The sequence below is a fragment of the Eumetopias jubatus genome, unplaced genomic scaffold, assembly GCF_037043125.1.
Source record: "Eumetopias jubatus isolate StellerSeaLion01/CBP00866 unplaced genomic scaffold, mEumJub1_p1.0 scaffold_9, whole genome shotgun sequence".
NCBI lineage: Eukaryota > Metazoa > Chordata > Mammalia > Carnivora > Otariidae > Eumetopias > Eumetopias jubatus.
In genome coordinates this window covers 106,386,782-106,405,965 of record NW_028274815.1, presented here as the reverse complement: position 1 = coordinate 106,405,965, position 19,184 = coordinate 106,386,782, and the positions used below count along the sequence as shown (strand labels likewise).

General features: G+C 38.8%; 1 protein-coding gene across 2 annotated transcripts in view; it reads left to right on the top strand.

The window, feature by feature from the left end:
- PLCB1 (phospholipase C beta 1) overlaps positions 1-19,184 on the top strand; it is a 696,279-nt gene that overhangs the window by 523,326 nt on the left and 153,769 nt on the right. For both annotated transcript variants that reach the window (XM_028112967.2, XM_088026705.1), the window contains exon 11: positions 8,626-8,783. In XM_028112967.2, the coding sequence (XP_027968768.2) occupies positions 8,626-8,783 (158 nt within the window). The remainder of the gene's footprint in view (positions 1-8,625; positions 8,784-19,184) is intronic.

Here is a 19,184-nt window from a genome sequence, read left to right as displayed (position 1 = left end):
CTAAAGTTCTGTATGGTCACTTCTTTATTTGTCAGTCACAAACCTACCTAGATTCAAAGGGAGAAAACACAGACCATCGCTCTCATTGGTAGGAGTGTCAAAATATTTTTAATTTTTTATCTTCTCGGGGCACCTGGGTGGCTCAGTCATTAAGCAGCTGCCTTCGGCTCAGGTCATGATCCCAGGGTCCTGGGATCAAGCCCCGCATCTGACTCCCTGCTAGGCTGGAAGCCTGCTTCTCCCTCTCCCACTCCCCCTGCTTGTATTCCATCTCTCTCTGTCAAATAAATAAACAATAATAAAAAAAATTTATCTTCTCAGGGAAATCTTAATCTTATTTGGTATCATTGACCAATTTGGCATTCTGGTGAAATCTATGAACGCTTCTAAGAGTAGTGTTAAATGCATAAAATAAAATACATAGGATGAAAGAAGAGATAATTTCCAACAAAATATTTTTATCAAATATTAAAAAACAAATGTGTGATAAAATAATACGTATTTCTATGAGCACAATTTAAATACTAGCATAAAGAATATGATGTGACTCTTTGCAACAATGGAACATGATATGAAAATATCTGATTTCTCCTCATGTCAGAGTTACAGTTCTGCTTGTACTGTTGTGATTTGTGACCTGAATTTATAACTGAAGAGATTATTAAATTTTACATAGAGATTTAAATTAAAGACATAATCTTTTTTCTCATCCAAGTTTGAGGAGGTCGACAGAACCTCAATTAAGATCTTTCACTTGGCGCTGTGAATTGTGCCCAAGACTGTTGAATCACAGATCTGTACCTCTGAAACAAATAATACATTATATGGTAAAAAAAAAAAAAAGAAGAAGAAGAAGAAGATAGCGGGGGGGGAGAATGAAGGGGGGGAAATCGGAGGGGGAGATGAACCATGAGAGACGATGGACTCTGAAAAACAAACTGAGGGTTCTAGAGGGGAGGGGGGTGGGGGGATGGGTTAGCCTGGTGATGGGTATTAAAGAGGGCACGTTCTGCGTGGAGCACTGGGTCTTATACGCAAACAATGAATCATGGAACACTACATCAAAAACTAATGATGTAATGTATGGTGATTAACATAACATACAAAAAAGATCTTTCACTTGATAATGTCCTAAACAATATAACTGTAACGACTGGCAGATGATGGCATCTTGCATTTATCATATACTTAGGACCACAAGATTCTTAAAATACATAAATACATGTTCAGCTAAATTTTGGACATAGTATATGGTTTCATCTGCTTGGAAGTCATGGTATGCAGTAATTTTACCAATGGTCCTTTTTAACTCCAAAAATGCCTTCCAACTGATGTGTTTGCATTCATTAGTATCTATATTATTTGTCATATAATAAGTGAGGCAATGGTAGCAAAATGATTGAATAAAAAGACTGATTGGATACACAGTCTATTCATTTTACTTTCTCTCAGAATATAGTCTTTCTGCTTCTCTTTATGTATTTACGATTTTTAGATTTTATGTAGGTTCACCAACCACAGCCACTGTTCTCTTTTTGATACTCAAATTGTCTCAGCTTTGGTGTATGGGAACATTTTTTAGGCTGACTTCTATAGTCTCTTGACATGACCCATTGCTCTTTGAAAATGTCCTTGCTTTCTGGCACATAAAGATCTTCAGGCTCACGTTGTTCTTTTCTGCACCCCCATGGAATCAGACTTTTCCCCCAAATGATCTCTGGTTTCCCTCAGTGGAAAAAAAAATTGTATGGGTAACAGCAATTTGAACCCCATACTATGGAACATTGTTTCTGGACCGTTTCAGTGAACAAAGCAAGAAAAGATACATTTGTGTCTGAACTGTGCCAGTTCACAGAACTGTCTTCATTCCTATCTTCTAATTTATTTAAATTCCTGATTCTATAACTGTGCTTTCTTTATCAATCTTGATACCTATGAAATTATACATAATTAATTCATTTGCTTTACTAATAACACAATAATAGCTCCAAGAAAATTATTCGGTATCAGGAGGAACAGTAAAACTACAGAATACTGTTCAGTTTTTCTCTGCAATTCCTTTTTGTTGTTTTTAACTGCATTTCATTAAGGACTTTTAGTCCAATGAAATTCTTCCAGAGTCACTCATTCACCCTTCCTCTGAATAACTTGGTAAGCACAGATGTGTTTGAGGATTTGGCATCATTGTGTTGGCTTGGTTTTGGGGTGTTAGTATATTAATAGCTAATAGTTATCAGTAGTTGGAGGTTTCAGCTACTAGGAAAGAGAAGAGTCTACTCTCTTTTTTGATGAAGAAAGAGCTCAAATAGCTGTCTCCAATTTCAGTACAAAGGTTTCATACCACCACCACCTGATTTCTGATTTCTGACCAAGTAAACCAATTCTCTCTCCAATTATTCAATTTCTCGTAGTATTAGAATCAAGTATTTTCAAATATTTACGTTTCAAACTCTGTTGTCTATGTAAACCATGTTCTGATCTTTATGGGCTTTTATTTTTTTTTAACTTGCTCACTTTTCTGAGCCATATATTATTTTACTGAGGTGTGATTATATAAATCCACACTTTCACAATACCACCTTATCCCAAAACCAGTCAAAATTTTTAATTTTCCTACAGGCGATTAAAAAGAAGATTCCATATAGTTAACAAAAAAAATGTACATATAAATTCTAATACAGGCTCTGGATGTTTTGTCTGAAATTCTCTTTTGACTTATTGGTAAAATGTGGTTTTACTTCATATGATATTATTAGTATCCTTGCTTTAATTATAGATAAACCTAATGTAGAACTCTAATGTAGAATTCTCCCAGAGGCCTTTGAGTAAAATATAAGCATTGGTGATATAGAAATTCAAACTTCCCAAAGCCAATTAAGGATATTATGAAATGAAGTTATAACCAATTTATAACCCAGTAGAATCCAATTAAGTGTTAAAATCAATACCTAGGAAATGAGATTTTATATTTTCTAGGCATTTCCAGAACAAGTAGAAACTTTTTTCTGTAGAAATGTTATTTCATATAAAGGGTATTTGATGGAAAAAGGAGTTTTCCTACTCAAATGAGTTTTTAAAATGCTAGGTACAAACAAAGGTTGGCATCTATTGCAGGATGTTTTGAATATAGGAAAAAAGCTTATAGATTCACAATCATTAAGGTTATGATCAACCCTCTTCCCCCACTGTCACCACCCTGCTTATTTTCCTGGAGCACTTTATGAACTAGTATTCCTGAGAAATGCTAGTCTGGATTCAAATAAGGAGGATTTTGGTATTTGGAATGTTGTCTTTCGAGCATTCAAAGGAACTATAAAAATTAAATGTACAGTATGAAAACTAATCAATTTAGCAATGTGTTATTATTATTATGTCTATTTCTTCACTCATTATTGCCCCTTTGTTAACCATCAAGATGCCCAAAAGGAAAAATAAATAGGATCATTGAGAGAAATGTATGCACAGAATGAGTTGATTTTTAATTATGATGGTCATTTTTCTAGGGTTTTGGATAGTCTTGGCAGTACATCAAGTAGTGATTATGTTTTAAATTATTGTTTTCCCTTGAGGAATCCACCCTTATGACTCAAAACAAAATTCTCTCAGGACAGAACAGTATGCACTCATTTCAACCTATACTTTTTCAGCTCTTCATAAATCTTCCCATACTCCAATCCATTTGGGAGATAATGGCTCCAAATTCATGGACAAAGCAAAGTAGTATATCTCTGAGTAATTAAAATCCTCATTCAGCTTAGGAAAAAAATAGATTTGAGGTTTTTGTTATCCTCTGATGAATTAAATGATCTGATTGAATATATCAAATAATTATTCAACTCCACTTCTCACATATATGCTCGGGACTGCAGAAAAGTTCTAGAAATAATTCAAGGCATAGTTTTACCCTTGTCTGTATCCTTGTACACCCAGACTGAGTGTCACTCTCTGTTTTCCCATCTCTCCTACCCTTTTAACCCTTGGCATATGTACCCTTTTATAACTTAGTTTTGGTTTAAAACACACACAAACCTATGAAAGTTAAGTGGTAGAATAGAAAGAGATCACATTTAGCAAATAGACCACATTCAAATCTTCCTTCAAGTAAATTAACTCTTCTAAGCCTTAGTTTCTTCATTTGTAAAATGAAGATAAATTGAGACAGCCAGAATATTTTTGGCCGTAAGTAATAGGATACTGTTACTTAATGACTTAAATGTTAAGGAATTTATTACCAATCACAGCAAGAAGTCCAGAAGCAGAGTGGTTGAAGTTTGATTAAATCAAAATTCACTGATGTCATCAGAGACCCAGACTCTTTCTGTCTCTTTGCTCCCCTTATGGCTGCAAGATGCTTGGGCAACCTGAGCATTGCTTCCCTATGAAATAAGATCCACATGTGGCACAGGGCTAGTCCCTGTTTTGTGGCTCTTTGTACAAGTGAGGCGCCCCCCCATCCTGTAGCCTTCCCTTTATGCTCTATTAGATATAGCCCAGAGCTACACCACACAGCAATGCCCACATTAATCACTAATGTGGGCCACAGAACTCCTGTGCATGAGTAGGAAGAATTAAGATTTACCCCAGGACTGAGGAGGAGGGGATCCTGAAGCATATCAGAACCTTAATTAAATAGAATTATTTAATTAATTAAATAGAATTAAATAGAATCTAAATAGAATTCTATTGGTGAGGAGAAAGAGAAAGAAGAGAAAGAAAGGGAAAACAGAAGTGCAAGGTTGGGTGAGAGTTTAAACTCCCTGGCGCATGAGAGAATCTCCTTTATGTGTCCTTACCTACCTACCTAGATGGGTAAGGGTAAGGAATAGGTCTCATGTCATTTTTGCATCCCCAGGAACCAGTATTTTGCCTCGCACAGAGGACATGCTTGGGAATGTGCACAGGCCCTAGTGGTGAGGCTTCTATAATCAGTAAGGCATATGCTGAAAGTTGCTTCCCCACTTTCTCACCTAAACCACCTTATGGCAATTGGATCCATGTTGAAGACAACTTCATGGTCTCCCTGGGGTAGTTGGCAGATACTATGGAAGAGACATCAGGTCAAACTCATGCCCCTAGAAATGGTCAAGATGAATAACACATCCTTTATATTTTGGACAGTTTCCTCAACTGTAACTGTGGGATTAGGTGACCTGAATAGCTGACACAGCATTGAAAGCAAAGGAGAAATAGTGCCAATCTCCATTTATTGAAGGAGCTACTATTTATTGAAGAAGGCCACTGAATTAACAAATGCATCACGTTCTGGAAACTTTTTGCACAGAAGTTGAAAAGAAGACACTACATAATGATAACTGTAAATATAGACAATATCTCAGAAGCCTGTGTTAATAGAGGGGTTGTTACTTTCAATTTTCTGGTCTCTTCCATCCATGGATGCCTTGGGTAATCTTAGACAAAGACATTGGATGTAGCCAATTGACCAAAATGAATGCAGTCAAGTGAGCAGTTGCAGAGCTATGACTTGGGGCAGTATTATGAATTAATCTGAGATGGAGCTTTGGCTCCCAAGTTCAATCATGGACTTGGAATGTATTCCAGAGCGTATTCACAGCCAGGCAGAGGTGAGGTCAGATACTAGTTTCAGAAATAACAAGGGTTGAGGGACTCACAACATATCAATTAATCCCAACCCCAGGCAATTCCCTGGCCCCAGAAGCTATATTTATTGGAAGTAATCAAATGGAAATATAATGGGTGGGTGGGATATAATAATGAGGAGTTAGGAATGTTAGGGAAGAAAAATAAACTAAGTTTGAGGATTTATGCAGAAAAGGAGGAAATAATGGAGAATATTAATACCTATTTGGGGAAAAAAATCTCCATAAATGAAGGAAAACACACAGGAAACCTAACATACATGCCCAGGAATAGGACAATTTTGGGTAAATGTGAGTTTTCTTAAAATACTCTTTCTTTGGGAGACTTCCATTTCTAATAAAGAGTATTCATTTTAAAATTGAACAACCATTGATTCTGGAAAGATTCTTTTGGGCTTAGGTGTTGGACAATAAACACAACATAGACACACATTCTCTCTCTCTCTCATCTTCCATTTTTTAGTGTTTTTTTCTTCAAATTGCTTTGCATCTCATAAACCCAACCCCATGCCTTACCGTGTCTTTAAAAACATTAACTGATCAACATTCAAAAAGGACATCAAATTCCTCTTATTCTTTGAATGATTAAAAAAAAATTGCATGCAAATCCAAAGAAATTTTTTGAATCTTTTAAGACTGAAAACTCTAGGGTGGATTAGGCATTTATCTACTTCATTCTACCATTAAATTTTATGTAGCTTATAAATCCATGGCATCTTCCCTACTTAAGTTAGAAATGCTCAACCACCAATTAATGAAATAGACTCCAGAAATCTTGATGGTAGTGCAGTCAGTAATACACTTAAACAGTTTTCTAGATAGTACACAAGAAAATCTGCTCTGCTCTTTAATAACGTACAATTTTCTGCAGGAGCTAGGATTTTTAATGAGTTAACCAAATATTATTTGAATCCTTCACTTCCTTTAGTTAAAGTAGCCCTCCCTTAAGCTTAAAAATCACATAAATTACTACCTTTTCTCCTCACTCTCACTGTCCCCTCCCCCTTTTCTACTGTAGGAGAAACCTTTATTACAACAAACTTTGAGGCAATTATAAATGGCAAATTGATTATCTAGCATCAGGAACTTCTAGATTACTTTGTCAGCATTTCTTCTTTTGCAAACACATTTGTGTGTTTAAAATGCCCTATTTTTTCGGCAGAGACAAGTGATTATGAAAACCTACTTAATCAGCCTTTCATGCATTTACTAGAGCTCTGTAAAACTCAAGAATGTCATCCTTTTGTAATGCCAATGTTTGGGTGTTGTGACGTGCATATAAAAATAAAATTAAGCCAACAGGCTTAATCCCATTTTCTTTGTCCTGTATGTCTCCACCAGGCAGACCTTGTCTATTTCAAAGTCATTTTGACAGTTTTCATCAGTATGTCATTTTTTAAACTATTTAAAGAATGATGGAGACTTAATAGAGTAGAAATCAGAGAAAATCTTTAATGTGAAAAACCAAAAACTTCCATTTGTGTGTTGATGGTGGGCCTGTCTTGAAAGTTATTTACTATTAATCTTTAAAAAATAACTTATCAAGAAGTGAGTACCTTCCAATAACTACTTAAATGAAATAGGAATAGGGGAATAGTTTGGCTTCCATTCCTGCCCTCAGACTTCACAAGTGCCTTGATTATTACAATTCTTACCACTTTACTAGAGGATTTCAGTTCTGTTCACAAAGGTTTTAAATTTTGAGGAAGTATATCTATATATTTTTTTCTCTGTTGCTTGTTTTTGGTGTCATATCTACAAAACCATTGCCTAATCCAGGTCACAAAGATTTACCCCTGTTTTCTTCTAAGAGTTTCATAGTTTTATGTCTTATATTTGGGAGCTTAATCCATTTTGAGTTAACTTTTTTTGTTTATGATGTGGGATGGGGATCGAACTTCATTATTTTGCATGTGGCTATCCAGTTGTCCTAGCACCATTTGTTGAAAATATGATGCTTTCTGCAATGAATTGTCTTGGCACCTTTGTTGTAAGTCAACTGATGATTAATGTGAAGGTTTATTTCTGTACTCTCAGTTTTATTCCATTGATCTATATGTCTGTCCTTGTGCCAGTAACACACTGTCTTGTAGTTTTGTAGTTAAGTTTTGAAATCGGGAAATGTATGTCTTCCAACTTTGTTCTCATTTTTCAAGGTTGTTTTGGCCATTTGGGGTCCTTTACATTTCTGTAGGAATTTTAGAATCAGCTTGTTAATTTCCGTTAAAAAGCCAAGTAGGAGCTCAATAGGAATTGAACTTGCAAATAAGTTTGGGCAGCAGTGCTATCTTAGCAATGTTGTCTTCTGTTCCATGAACATGGTTTGTCTTTCCATTTATTTAGGTCTTCTTTAATTTTTTTTAACCCTGCTTATATTTATTAGATAATATGTTTATCACTTTTTTTGTTACATTTAAATTTATTCCTACAAATGTATTCCACTTTTGAAAAGAGAATGTTTAACTTTTCTAAGCATTTGTGCCTTGGACAAACATGACAGTATGGTTGATCTATAACAGAATAGCCTTAAAGACTCAGACTAAAAGACTGAGTTTTGAGTTATAATCCTGGAACTTCCACTTACCAGCTTTGGAAACTTGGGCACATGGAGCTGTTCTCTGCCATTTTCATTATCTGAAAATAAATATTTAAAAAATAAAGGTAGTTACACAAGAGAGGTTTTTACGAAGATTAAATGTAGTAATACATGTAAAGTTAGAAGAACTATAGTTGGCACAGGGTAAGCAGTTAGGAAACATAAGTTATTATTATTGTTACAATGCTCTTTTTCTTCTACTTTTCTCTTCCCTAAAACTACTGCTAGGCAGCCACAATTAGATTTGGGATTATGCCACTAACTTCTGGTATGTTGAGGCAGATGGTTGAGACCAACTACACAAATTCCTGAACTCTTTATTTTCCCATTGTTGAAAAGATTTTTTAGGAAGCCACCAATGTCTTCCTCGCTTTGTAGGATTCTAAGGATCATTTTGTTGGTGTTTTACAGCTGGCCAGTTGGCTGGAAACTCCTCTGTCGAGATGTATCGCCAAGTGCTCCTGTCTGGTTGTCGCTGTGTGGAGTTGGACTGCTGGAAGGGACGGACTGCTGAAGAGGAACCAGTCATCACCCATGGGTTCACCATGACAACCGAAATATCCTTCAAGGTAGAGTGAATGAATATTGCTAACAGAAGAAACCAGGGAGACCTGAACCCTTTTAGGTAAAGCCTCCTAAGGTAGAAAGTCCCAGTGGTTATAATTAAGTCCATAAGCTATTAATCATCTTTGCAATTTCAGAGGCTAAAATTTAGTAGTGTATTTGTGGGTAATTAACATCATGTCGTAGGGAGCTGTGGTGTTTCAGGAAAAGTGCCTTAGAGAGGACTTACAGGATTTGAGCTTATATCAGGTGATTTGGGGGAGAGTTCAAGAAAGTAAGGTTTTGCTATAGATTGGGTACTATCAATAAGCAGAAATAATCCTGTGACTAGGTATCTTAATAAATCCTATCTAGGAGGTAAGATTAAAACTGTAATTGATAAGGAGCTTCAGTCATTCTTATTAGCCAGGAATGAGGATATGTTTGGTCATCTCCTTTCTCTTTCTACACAAGGCTCCATCCTACATCATAAAGGGCCTAACATTCATGCATATGGACACAGACGCCCAAATATCCAAGTTATGTTCACATCCCCTGAAAAGAGCCATCCCCAGGAGCTTGGAATCATTTGGGTGGGGGAAATCTGGGGCTCTAGGGACCCAGAAAAAAATCTAGGAAGAGGATATATGGGCTATAGGGGCAATGTGTTTTTTACTGACTCAGGCTTCTCACCTGTCTGGAAGTAAACCAGAAAAGAAGGGCCAGAGGACAACCTCTAGAGCACAAATCCCAAGGCATGAGCCCCATTACCTGTGTCACCTGGGTCTCAGGACAGAACTGGCTCTGGGTCACTAACTCTTGCCCTAAGCAACCAAGGAAACAGTCCAAGTATGTGGATAGCTAAGGTAGAGGGAGGAGCAAGGCCATTGAAAATGGGGTGGTCAGAGTGCTGAGAGGCCAGAATGTTGGATGAATTATATATTAATGTCCTCAAGATTGTTGACAAAGCTTTGGATGAAGACAGTGAGGCACTTGCCAAAGTCCTTGCTGAATGAGGGGGAGCTCAGTAAATGGCACAAGAGAGGAAGTGGTAAAATCTGGTTGGAGTGCCTTATGAGAACTAGGAACTCAAAAATAGCATTGGGAAAAAAAAAAAAAAACCCTCCCCAGTTTTTGGCCCCAAGGCACCTGGGATGTGAGAAAATAAACAGCTATCACTCGAGAGAGCATCAAAAGAGAAGCAAGATTGTCAAGGGACAGCCAGATTTCAGTTGAGATAAATGGATTTCCTGATCAAAGGTACCATATTTGACAGTAATAAAAATGCATTCAGAATTGATATCATTAGCACCTTAAAATATGTTCACTATGTTGTGTCTAGGGAATTTGACTTTTCATGATTTCTTAAACTTAGGCTACAACACAGTAATTAGAGATATATAGCACCCTTCCCTAAATTTTACAACAAAGTTTAATATGAAAGGTGACCTTAATCCCGATCAAACCCTTACATTTATATCTATTCCTGAAAGGGAGCACTCAAGTTCTTTTGGTTTTCTTTAATGGAAAAATCAATGGGTTTTTGTTTCATTTCCATAGTCCCCTACCCTCCCAGCTCCTGCCATTGTCCTTTGTCAGCTCTCTAAGATACCAACCCCTAACCTCGCTGGGCTCTTTAAGAAAAGGTAGGGCACAGATGACCCTGGTGTGGAGAGAGTGCAGTTTGGGCTCATCTGGCTGTTGATGGGTGGAGATAATCCTGGGAAAGGAGATACCACATCCTGATGGAGCATTACTGCACTAAGGGACTGAAGGCCTTGTGAATTGACCCAGTACCAGGAGGGCCCTCCCATCCCCTGCTCATGGTTCCCTCAGAGTCCATATGGGGAGCAATTATACATTCTTTTCTTTTTTAAGATTTTATTTATATATTTATTTGAGAGAGAGAGAGAGGGAACAAGTAGTGGGGAAGGGCAGAGGGAGAAAGAGAGAGAAGCAGACCCTCCACTGGGCGGGAAGCACCACACAGGGCTCAATCTCAGGACCCGGAGACCATGACCTGAGCCAAAGGCAGCCGCTTAACTGACTGGGCCACCCAGGCGTCCCGCAATTATATATTCTTGAAAATTCATAATCCTCAAGGTTCTTTGAGTTCTGAGGTGGGGCAAGGGAGGGGTAGGTGGAGAGATAAACACCAAGCGCATTCTAAGGCATACTTATTTTATGTGGAGCGTTGCCTTCTTGATCTCAGCCACCAACTCAGCTTAGAGTGACTCTCCCTGGACACTTGTCTATACAGTCGGTTCTTTAGTCACATCTGTGATCCCAGAGTCATAGGCTGATTGGACATCTCTTCCTGGGCTGGGGAAGCGTAACTTCACCACATCCACACATTTGTGGACAGATGTAGAAGCTAGAAGACTAAATCTAGCCCAGAATACTGCTTCCTTTCTCTGCCTGCCAGTGGAGGGTGGGGGGTGGCCAAAGGGAGCAGGAAACTCATCTCCCCAATGGTTGGTTTGTCCAGCCATGCTTCTTGCTAATGCGCATTTGCAGGATGGATTATTCTTGCAAAGATGTAGGTGGGTGGTGGTGGTGGTAGACTAGGATGGCTGTGGATAGTAGAAATGTCAACCTGTCTTGTGGACAAATACAGAGAGTAGGCATTCTCTGCATCAAGACTAGGACTGAGGTGAAGCTTAGTGCGGCACCTCACATGCAAAATTTAAGGAGGCACTTGCTCTTGGTGTCATGTACATGCAGAGTTGGTACCCAAGGATGAGTGTCTCTTTTTACACTTAGACCCCTCCCTTGCCTCACCACAGTCCCAGCTTGCTCTGCATGGTTATCAGCACAGAGTCTGCTTTTCCAGAAACCACTGTGTATATGAATTTGGAAGAAAGGGTAAGAAGAGAAATGGGGGACAAAATCCTGTGAAATCCACCCCTTGTTACCCCTTTCCCCCTCACTCACTTGGCTACAACTCCACTGGGCTCTGCTGTTCCTTTTTAAATTTTTTTAAATATTTTATTTATTTATTTGAGAGAGAGAGAGAGAGAAAGCATGAACTGTGGGGAGGGGCAGAGGGAAAGGAAGAAGCAGACTCCCTGCTGAGCAGGGAGCCTGATGTGGGGCTTGATCCCAGAACCCTGAGATCATGACCTGAGCCGAAGGCAGATGCTTAACCAACTGAGTCACCCAGGCACCCCAGCTCTGCTGTTCCTTGACCATGCTAGGCAGGTCCCACCTCATGGTCTTTGCACAGATTATGAGGCTCTGCCTGGAATGTTCTTCCCCCAGGTATCTGCATGGCTCACCTCTTAACTCTTTGAAGCCTTTCTCAAATGCCACCTTCTCAAGAAGGCCGCTGGGACCACGATTTAGTACCATAACAAGCCATCACACCCACTGGCACACTCCCACACTCCTGATACACTCCGTAGCACCACTTTATTTTTTCTGTTTACCAAATGGCACCTTATCACCTCCTGCCACTCTGTTAATTTACTTAATTATTATGTTTCTTGTTTATTGTCTCTCTCCTTCTATTCTTCTACTAGCATGTAAGCACCACAAAGATAGAGATCTTTGTTTTGTTCCCTGATCTGTCCCAAGCACTTCGAAAAGAATCTGGCATATAGTAGGTGCTCAATAAATGTGTGTGTGTATGTGTGTGTGTGTGTGTGTGTGTGTGTGTGTGTAAATGACTCTTCCCATCCCTAGGAAATAGACAAATTACAGCATAGCTTTTAATTTTAGTCTTTCTTGCCTCTGTCCATCAGATATATGAATTTTGTCTTTCTCCATTTTCATGTGTCAGCTTCCACGTATGATATATTGGTGGGCAGTGAAAATATTCTCTGAACGTTTGCCAGTTTGGACTATCCCGTATATTTGGACCTGACCTTCATGGTGCAATTAGGCTGTATTCTCTAGCCACTGCACATACTGCAACAGCAAAATAAACTGATTACAAAAGTTCATCATTTTTATGTCACACCGTTTATCTGCTCTCAATCTATGTAATCTGAAAAGCTTCTGTGCAACACATCCCCAAAAGTGAAAGCTCCTATTGGCATTTACTGCCTATTTATTATATGGGCTAAAATAAAAGGTTATGTTCTGAGAAAGGGGACATGCTGTAATTTGGTGTCTTTATGGAGGACTTTTTATTTTGCACTCTGGATTTATTTATTATTTATCTCATATATCTGCTGTTCTGTTTCTTTGCCTCATTGCTCTAGCCTTTCTGATGGTTATGACATAGTCATTCGCCACTTGGTTTTCATTCTCCTTCTTCCCCACACTGGACACCACCACCCCCAGACCATTCCGCCCCAAATTGCTCTTTTTTCTCCCCTCAGGCAGCGCCTTTGTTACCGGCAATTGTATAAGATGGAAAAGTGGGTAATATGATAAAATCAATGATGAAAATATATTAAATTTGAGTATGTGGTTAAATCGAGCATTTCTGAAAATAAAGCTCTAAGAAAAATAATAATTTAGGATGCAATTTAACAGCTACATAAATGGTCACATAAAATGGATATCCAAATACATCCTGCTGTTGTCTATCAGGGCTAAAGGATTTCAAGGGCAGTTTTTCCCACTGGAGGTCAGTAATTGAGCCATATGGATTATAGATTATTGAATCCAGTGTTAGGAGTCCCTGAAAAACAGTTTTGGCTTAATAAGGAGCAATTGAGCAGTAAGGTACTTTCGATACAGTCTCCACTAATGATAGCTCAGATGTAAGAAGCAAACTTAAAGCTTATAACAGGTTTTCTCATCCTCGATGATCATGCACACCATGCAAAGCATTCCAACGCCATTAAAAAATGAAAGTTCTCTAGAAAATCTTCTGAATTTTTCAGGTTGCTCCTGACTACAGTTACTAGATGAAACCTAGTAAGTGCTTTCTTAGGCTTTGAAGATTCAAAAAGGTTTCCTGTGCCAGTGACTGAAGTTATGGTGGGGGTGGGGAGAGATGGACAGTGGGAGGGGGGAGAGGATGGGAGGAAAAGAGAAAAGAGACTCTAGAAGTTAAGAATGCATTTCTGGAGCTGATGCTAGGGTTTTGATACCAGCTCTCCCATGGACTGCCTGCAGGAGCTTGGAGAAACTCCGTTACCAGACCTAGCCTCTTTCATAGGAGCACGATGGAAATGATAATAGTGTTTAACTTGTAGGGTTGTTGTAAGCATTCAGAGATCCTACTTAATACACAGACATTACTTGGAACAAGGTTTGGCATGCAGTGAATGCTCTGTACATGTTAGCTATTGATATGATATTGAAATTTTTAAAGCCACACTTTAGCTTTGTTTCTGTAGATGTAATGGTTGTGGTATTCCATATGCAAAGAATTGCTATGAAGTCAGGATGGGGCGGAGGGGTTTGAATTAAGTCAGTTGTAAGGCTGCCATGGTAGACGCTATAGAAGCCCTCTACACACAACCCCTGGGATCCACTTCTAGGAAGAAACCCGGAGCCCAAACTAAACATAGCCCAGCCTTGGTCAGAGCCCCAGTGGGAGCTGAGAAGGGTGTCCTAAGTCAAGTGCAGAAGACCAGAATGGAAGAGGGGAGAAGTAGGAGACCCAGCTAGGAAGGCTCAGGGATTCCAGAGCCGAGCTGCTCTTCAGGCTGCACCAGCATCCTAGCTGTGGGAAGAGAGAACCAGAGGCAGGGAACTAGGAAGATGGAGGAAGGCACAAACTCCCTACGGGTCTGAGAGCAGTCCCAGAAAAACACTCACATTTCATTTGCCAGAGATAAAGAGAGAGAGCCCTTTGGCTGGAGGCAAAACACCCACTTTCTAAGGGAGAGGGGTTAGGTTTCTCTCCACTTTCAGGCCTGACTCTCATTGGCCCAAATGCTCATGGGGCAGGTCTACAGTCAACCTTCATTAATAAAGGCAGTTGTGGTACCTCTCAAATAGCCACAGACAACAATCAGCCTCAGAAAAGTTATCAAGTTTTATATACTTTTATGTTTGAAAGATTTTTTTCTTTAGGGGAGCCTGGTGTGTCGGTCGGTTGGGTGTCTGCCTTTCTTTTGGGTCATGATCCCGGGGTCCTGAAATCGAGCCCTGCGTCGGGCTCCTTGCTCAGCAGGGAGCCTGCTTCTCCCTCTCCCTCTGCCTGCCGCTCCCCCCTGCTTGTGCTCTGTCTCTCTCATGAGAATAAATAAAAGCTTAAAAAAAATTTTTTTTAATTAAAAAAAGAAAGATATTTTCTTTAATGCAACACTCAAACTTGACTGGAAATTTTGGCCACGAAATTGCTAAAGTTAACTGGGTTATTGAGTATGGAACCAATATTTAAACTTCTTTAATGCAAAATAACATTTGCCTGTGGTTACAATTGAGTTTTAAGCTTTGCTTAAGCCACGGATCAAACTGGCCCAGGCGTTGACTGACTACCTTGCAGAGGCCTCATTCAGCCTGCCATCTGTTTTTATGAACTAAGTTTGGTTGGAACATAGGCACATCCACATGTTTACATATTATCTGTGGCTTCTTTGGGTCTACAAAAGCAAAGTCGAATAATTGCCATAAAAACCATATAGCCAGCAAAGCCTAAAATACCTACTCTCTGGCCCTTTGTGGAATGTGTGCTGACCTCTGAAATAATCAATAGAAGACTAAATTGGAATACAACTAGAATACAACTATAAAAATAAAGTTTCTCTTCTGTTAAGAATGTTGAATTCATTCATTTATTCGAAAATATTTAATCAGGGCTGGGGCGCCTGGGTGGCTCACTCGGTTAAGCATCTGTCTTCGGTTCAGGTCATGATATCAGGGTCCTGGGATCAAGCCCCACGTCAGGCTCCCTGCTCTGCGGGGAGCCTGCTTTTCCCTCTCCCTCTGCTGCTCCCCCCGCTTGTGCTCTCTCTCTCTCTCTCTTTCAAAAAAAATAAATAAAATCTTAAAAAAAAAGAAAATATTTAGTGAATGTCTAGAATATTCCTTAGCACTTCCAAAGCCCTAAGGACAGAGTCATGGAGAAAACTGAGTTTTTATCTCCAAGAAGCTTATAGTCTAGAGGGGAAGAGGTAGACCAACATAAACATACACTATGCACATGGACACATGCCCTTTAAGGCAACACAAGTCAGTATTGAAGGAAAAGGGGGCTAAGGTATGCTCTTTTCAGTAGAGTGGTGGGAAAAAGACTTGGGTGACATGACATTTGAGCAGAGACCACCACCCGCAAAATTAAGGAAGTGAGTCTTGCTTTCAGATAAGAGAATTCCTAACAGAAGTAACAAAGATGAACGAAGAAATGAAAGAGATGAACAGAAATGAAATCGTTCTTAACGTATTTGAGGAAAAGCAAGAAAAGATCAATAGACTATATCTGGGTGAGCAATGGGAAAGGAAAAGATGATGAATTTAGAGATAACAGGTGCCAGATCTAATAAAGAATTTGGATTTCTGTGAAATGGAAGTCCAGTGAACAGTTTACTCTAAAGGAGTGAAATCATCTGACTCATGTTTAAGAGCAGTCACTCTGGCTGTGGTATGTAATATAGGGGGAAATGTAGAAGCCTCTGCTAGGTTTTGCTGCAGTAACAGGAGCTCCCCTAACCCCCCGAATTTCAGTGGTTTAGAGCCACAGAGGTTTATTTCTCATTCAGGCTATTGCTCTGATTGATACCGTCTATATGCCATATGGAAAGAACAGCCCAATCTGTGATATCACTGGGCTCACGGCAGAGGGGAGAGAGAAATGGCAGAATCACATGGTGGCTCTTTAAAGACTGTGTTCAGTATGTCATTTTCATACACATTTCAATGGCCAAAACAAAGGACATGGCCATGTCAGTTGTCAACATCTCACAGGAAGGGGTAGTGAATATGTGGGAATGATGATGAAATATACAAAAGCAGTTATTGCAGAGGTTTTTAGGTCAAGATGATAGAGGTAGATGTGCTGAGATGTGGTTATATTCTGGATAAATTTTAGAATGGATTGCTGACAATCAGATACCGGAGAAAGAGAAGTCAAGAATGGCTCTAATGTTTTGCATTTAGCTGATACAATAGGGCCAAATTTATGAAATCAACAAAATCTAGCTCCTTTTTATTCACACTTAACACCACTTTCTTTATGATATCTATTTGCAGTTATTTTGAGGGCTTTGATCTTTGGTGGTTAAGGTCATTAGTTACATGAGAGTCACTGCCTTGGTTAAGAGCATAAACTCTGGATAGGTCAATTTTCCTGGGGTTTCTAAGATTCTCTTCTTTGTGACCTTGGGCAAATTGGTTGATATCTCTGAGCCTCCATTTTATAATCTGTGTTGGTGGATAAGTTTTTCTTAGAGAATGTCTATAGCATGAGTTAAAATATGTGTCTGGAATGCTCATTTAATGGTAGCTCTTGTTTTTATTAGTTAGAGTCTAAGAGGAAAGGTTTAATGTGAGTGAGGACAGAGGCACCTGCACTGTAAGAAACCTGAGTTGATTTAAGAATATATGCTCATCATGAGATGGTGGGATCCTTTGCCTTTTCTCCCTGGGTCCTCACAACAGGCTTGTGGAATGAGGCTTATCACCCTCACTTTACTTACCAGCAAGCCAATGCACAGAGGCTTTAAGTGATTTCTCCCAAGGTCACACAGTTTGTAAAGCTAAGAAGTTAGTATTCAAACACAAGCCTGTTTGAATCTGAAGCTTGTCCTCAAATAAACAAGAATTTAAAGTCTTGGTGTTGCTTGCTATTTATACTGCACTTCTTTTTGATGGCATCAACTATCGTAAAAGTTAAATGGATAATGTATGAAGGGCAATCTGTGACTTCACTTCTAAGAAACAGTGAGAGTGATTCTTTTGCTCAGTGCAGGCAAATCCTTCTCAGAGGATATATGCAAATGTAGTACAGAATTAGAAAGCCTTATTTATACTCTGGGGCCAGGGAAATAGCTTTCTCACATAGATATAAAGAAAGCAATGTATTGTTTAAGGAAGGGAGAGAAGATAGTGGAAAAGTCTCGGACATAAGGAATGAGAGTAGAAATTCCTACTTGAGAGGAGACTAGGAAAAAAATAAATGCAACTAAAAAACAAACATATGAGTATACCAGTTCAATAAGAAAAACATATTGAAAAGCTGGGGCCCAAAGCTGGTTGGATATGCATTGAAATCTTGTCCTTCATACATTAGGCGATCAAAGATGAAAAATAATTTGGAGAAATTCAGGAGTCTATAAAAGTATTCATATTCTTTAATTCAGTAATTTCCTTTCTGAGAATTCATTCCCAGAAAGTAATTCAAAATACTAGGAAAAAATGGAGATGTTCTTTGTAGAACTATCTGAATGATAGCTCTTTAAATATGTCCGTCCAACAGTTGGGTAATGGTTAAATCAATTATAATACTACTGCTCCCTAGAATTTGATACAGCTATTAAATCTCATGACATACATATTCCTTAAAAATACAGACTGAGGAATGAAGTACTAATACACGTTACAACATGGATGAAACTCAAAATCATGCTAAATGAAAAGTGCCGGAACATAAAAGGCCACCTATTGTATGATTTCATTTATATGAAATGTTTGGGATAGGCAAATCTATGGAGACAGAAAGTAGATTAGTGGTTGCTTTGGGCAGGGTGCATGGGAATGAGGTGGGGAAAATAGGAAGTGACTGCTAATGGGTACATGGTTCTTCTGGGGGTGATAAAAATGTCCTAATTTAGATTGGGATGATTGTTGCACGACCTCTGTGAATATACTAAACACTGTCCAATTGTACACTTTAAATGGTTGCATTGTATTTCAATAAGGTTACATCTCAATAACAATGTTCAAAAAAATGCAATTGGAGTATTTACTATAAAGAAAACCAAGTTATACAAACAAATGAAAAACAAACCAGAAGTAAATATAAACAAATACCAACAGTGGTTTGGTTCAAAGGGTGAATGTATGGGCGAAAATTGTTGCCTTCTCCCGTTCAAAATTTGTATAATGTGATTAGATTTCTTCTTTCATTAAAAAATATACATATAAGTATACTTATAACAAGTATAAGTAATATATATACATATATAATTAGCAAATAGAAGAACGATTGTCTCCCCCTCCACCAAACCAGTGTTCTTTCTTTCTACTTTGTTAAGTCAAGAATCAAAAAATTCAGGGGCGTCTGGGTGGCACAGTTAAGCGACTGACTGTTGATTTCAGCTCAGGTCACAATCTCAGGTTTCTGGGATTTAGCCCCGCATTGGGCTCCATGCTCAGCGGGGAGTCTGCTTCTCTCTCTCCCCCTTTCGCTGCTCATGCTCTCTCTCTCTAAAATAAATAAATCTTACAAAAAAAAAAAAGAAATGAATCAGAAAATGTATAGTCCAGCAGCTTGCACAACCCCTTCTAGCCACTTCAGGCCTTTCCATATAATTCTATGAAGGAAAAGGCAACCACGTTAATGGGCATAGTAACCCCAAAGGGAA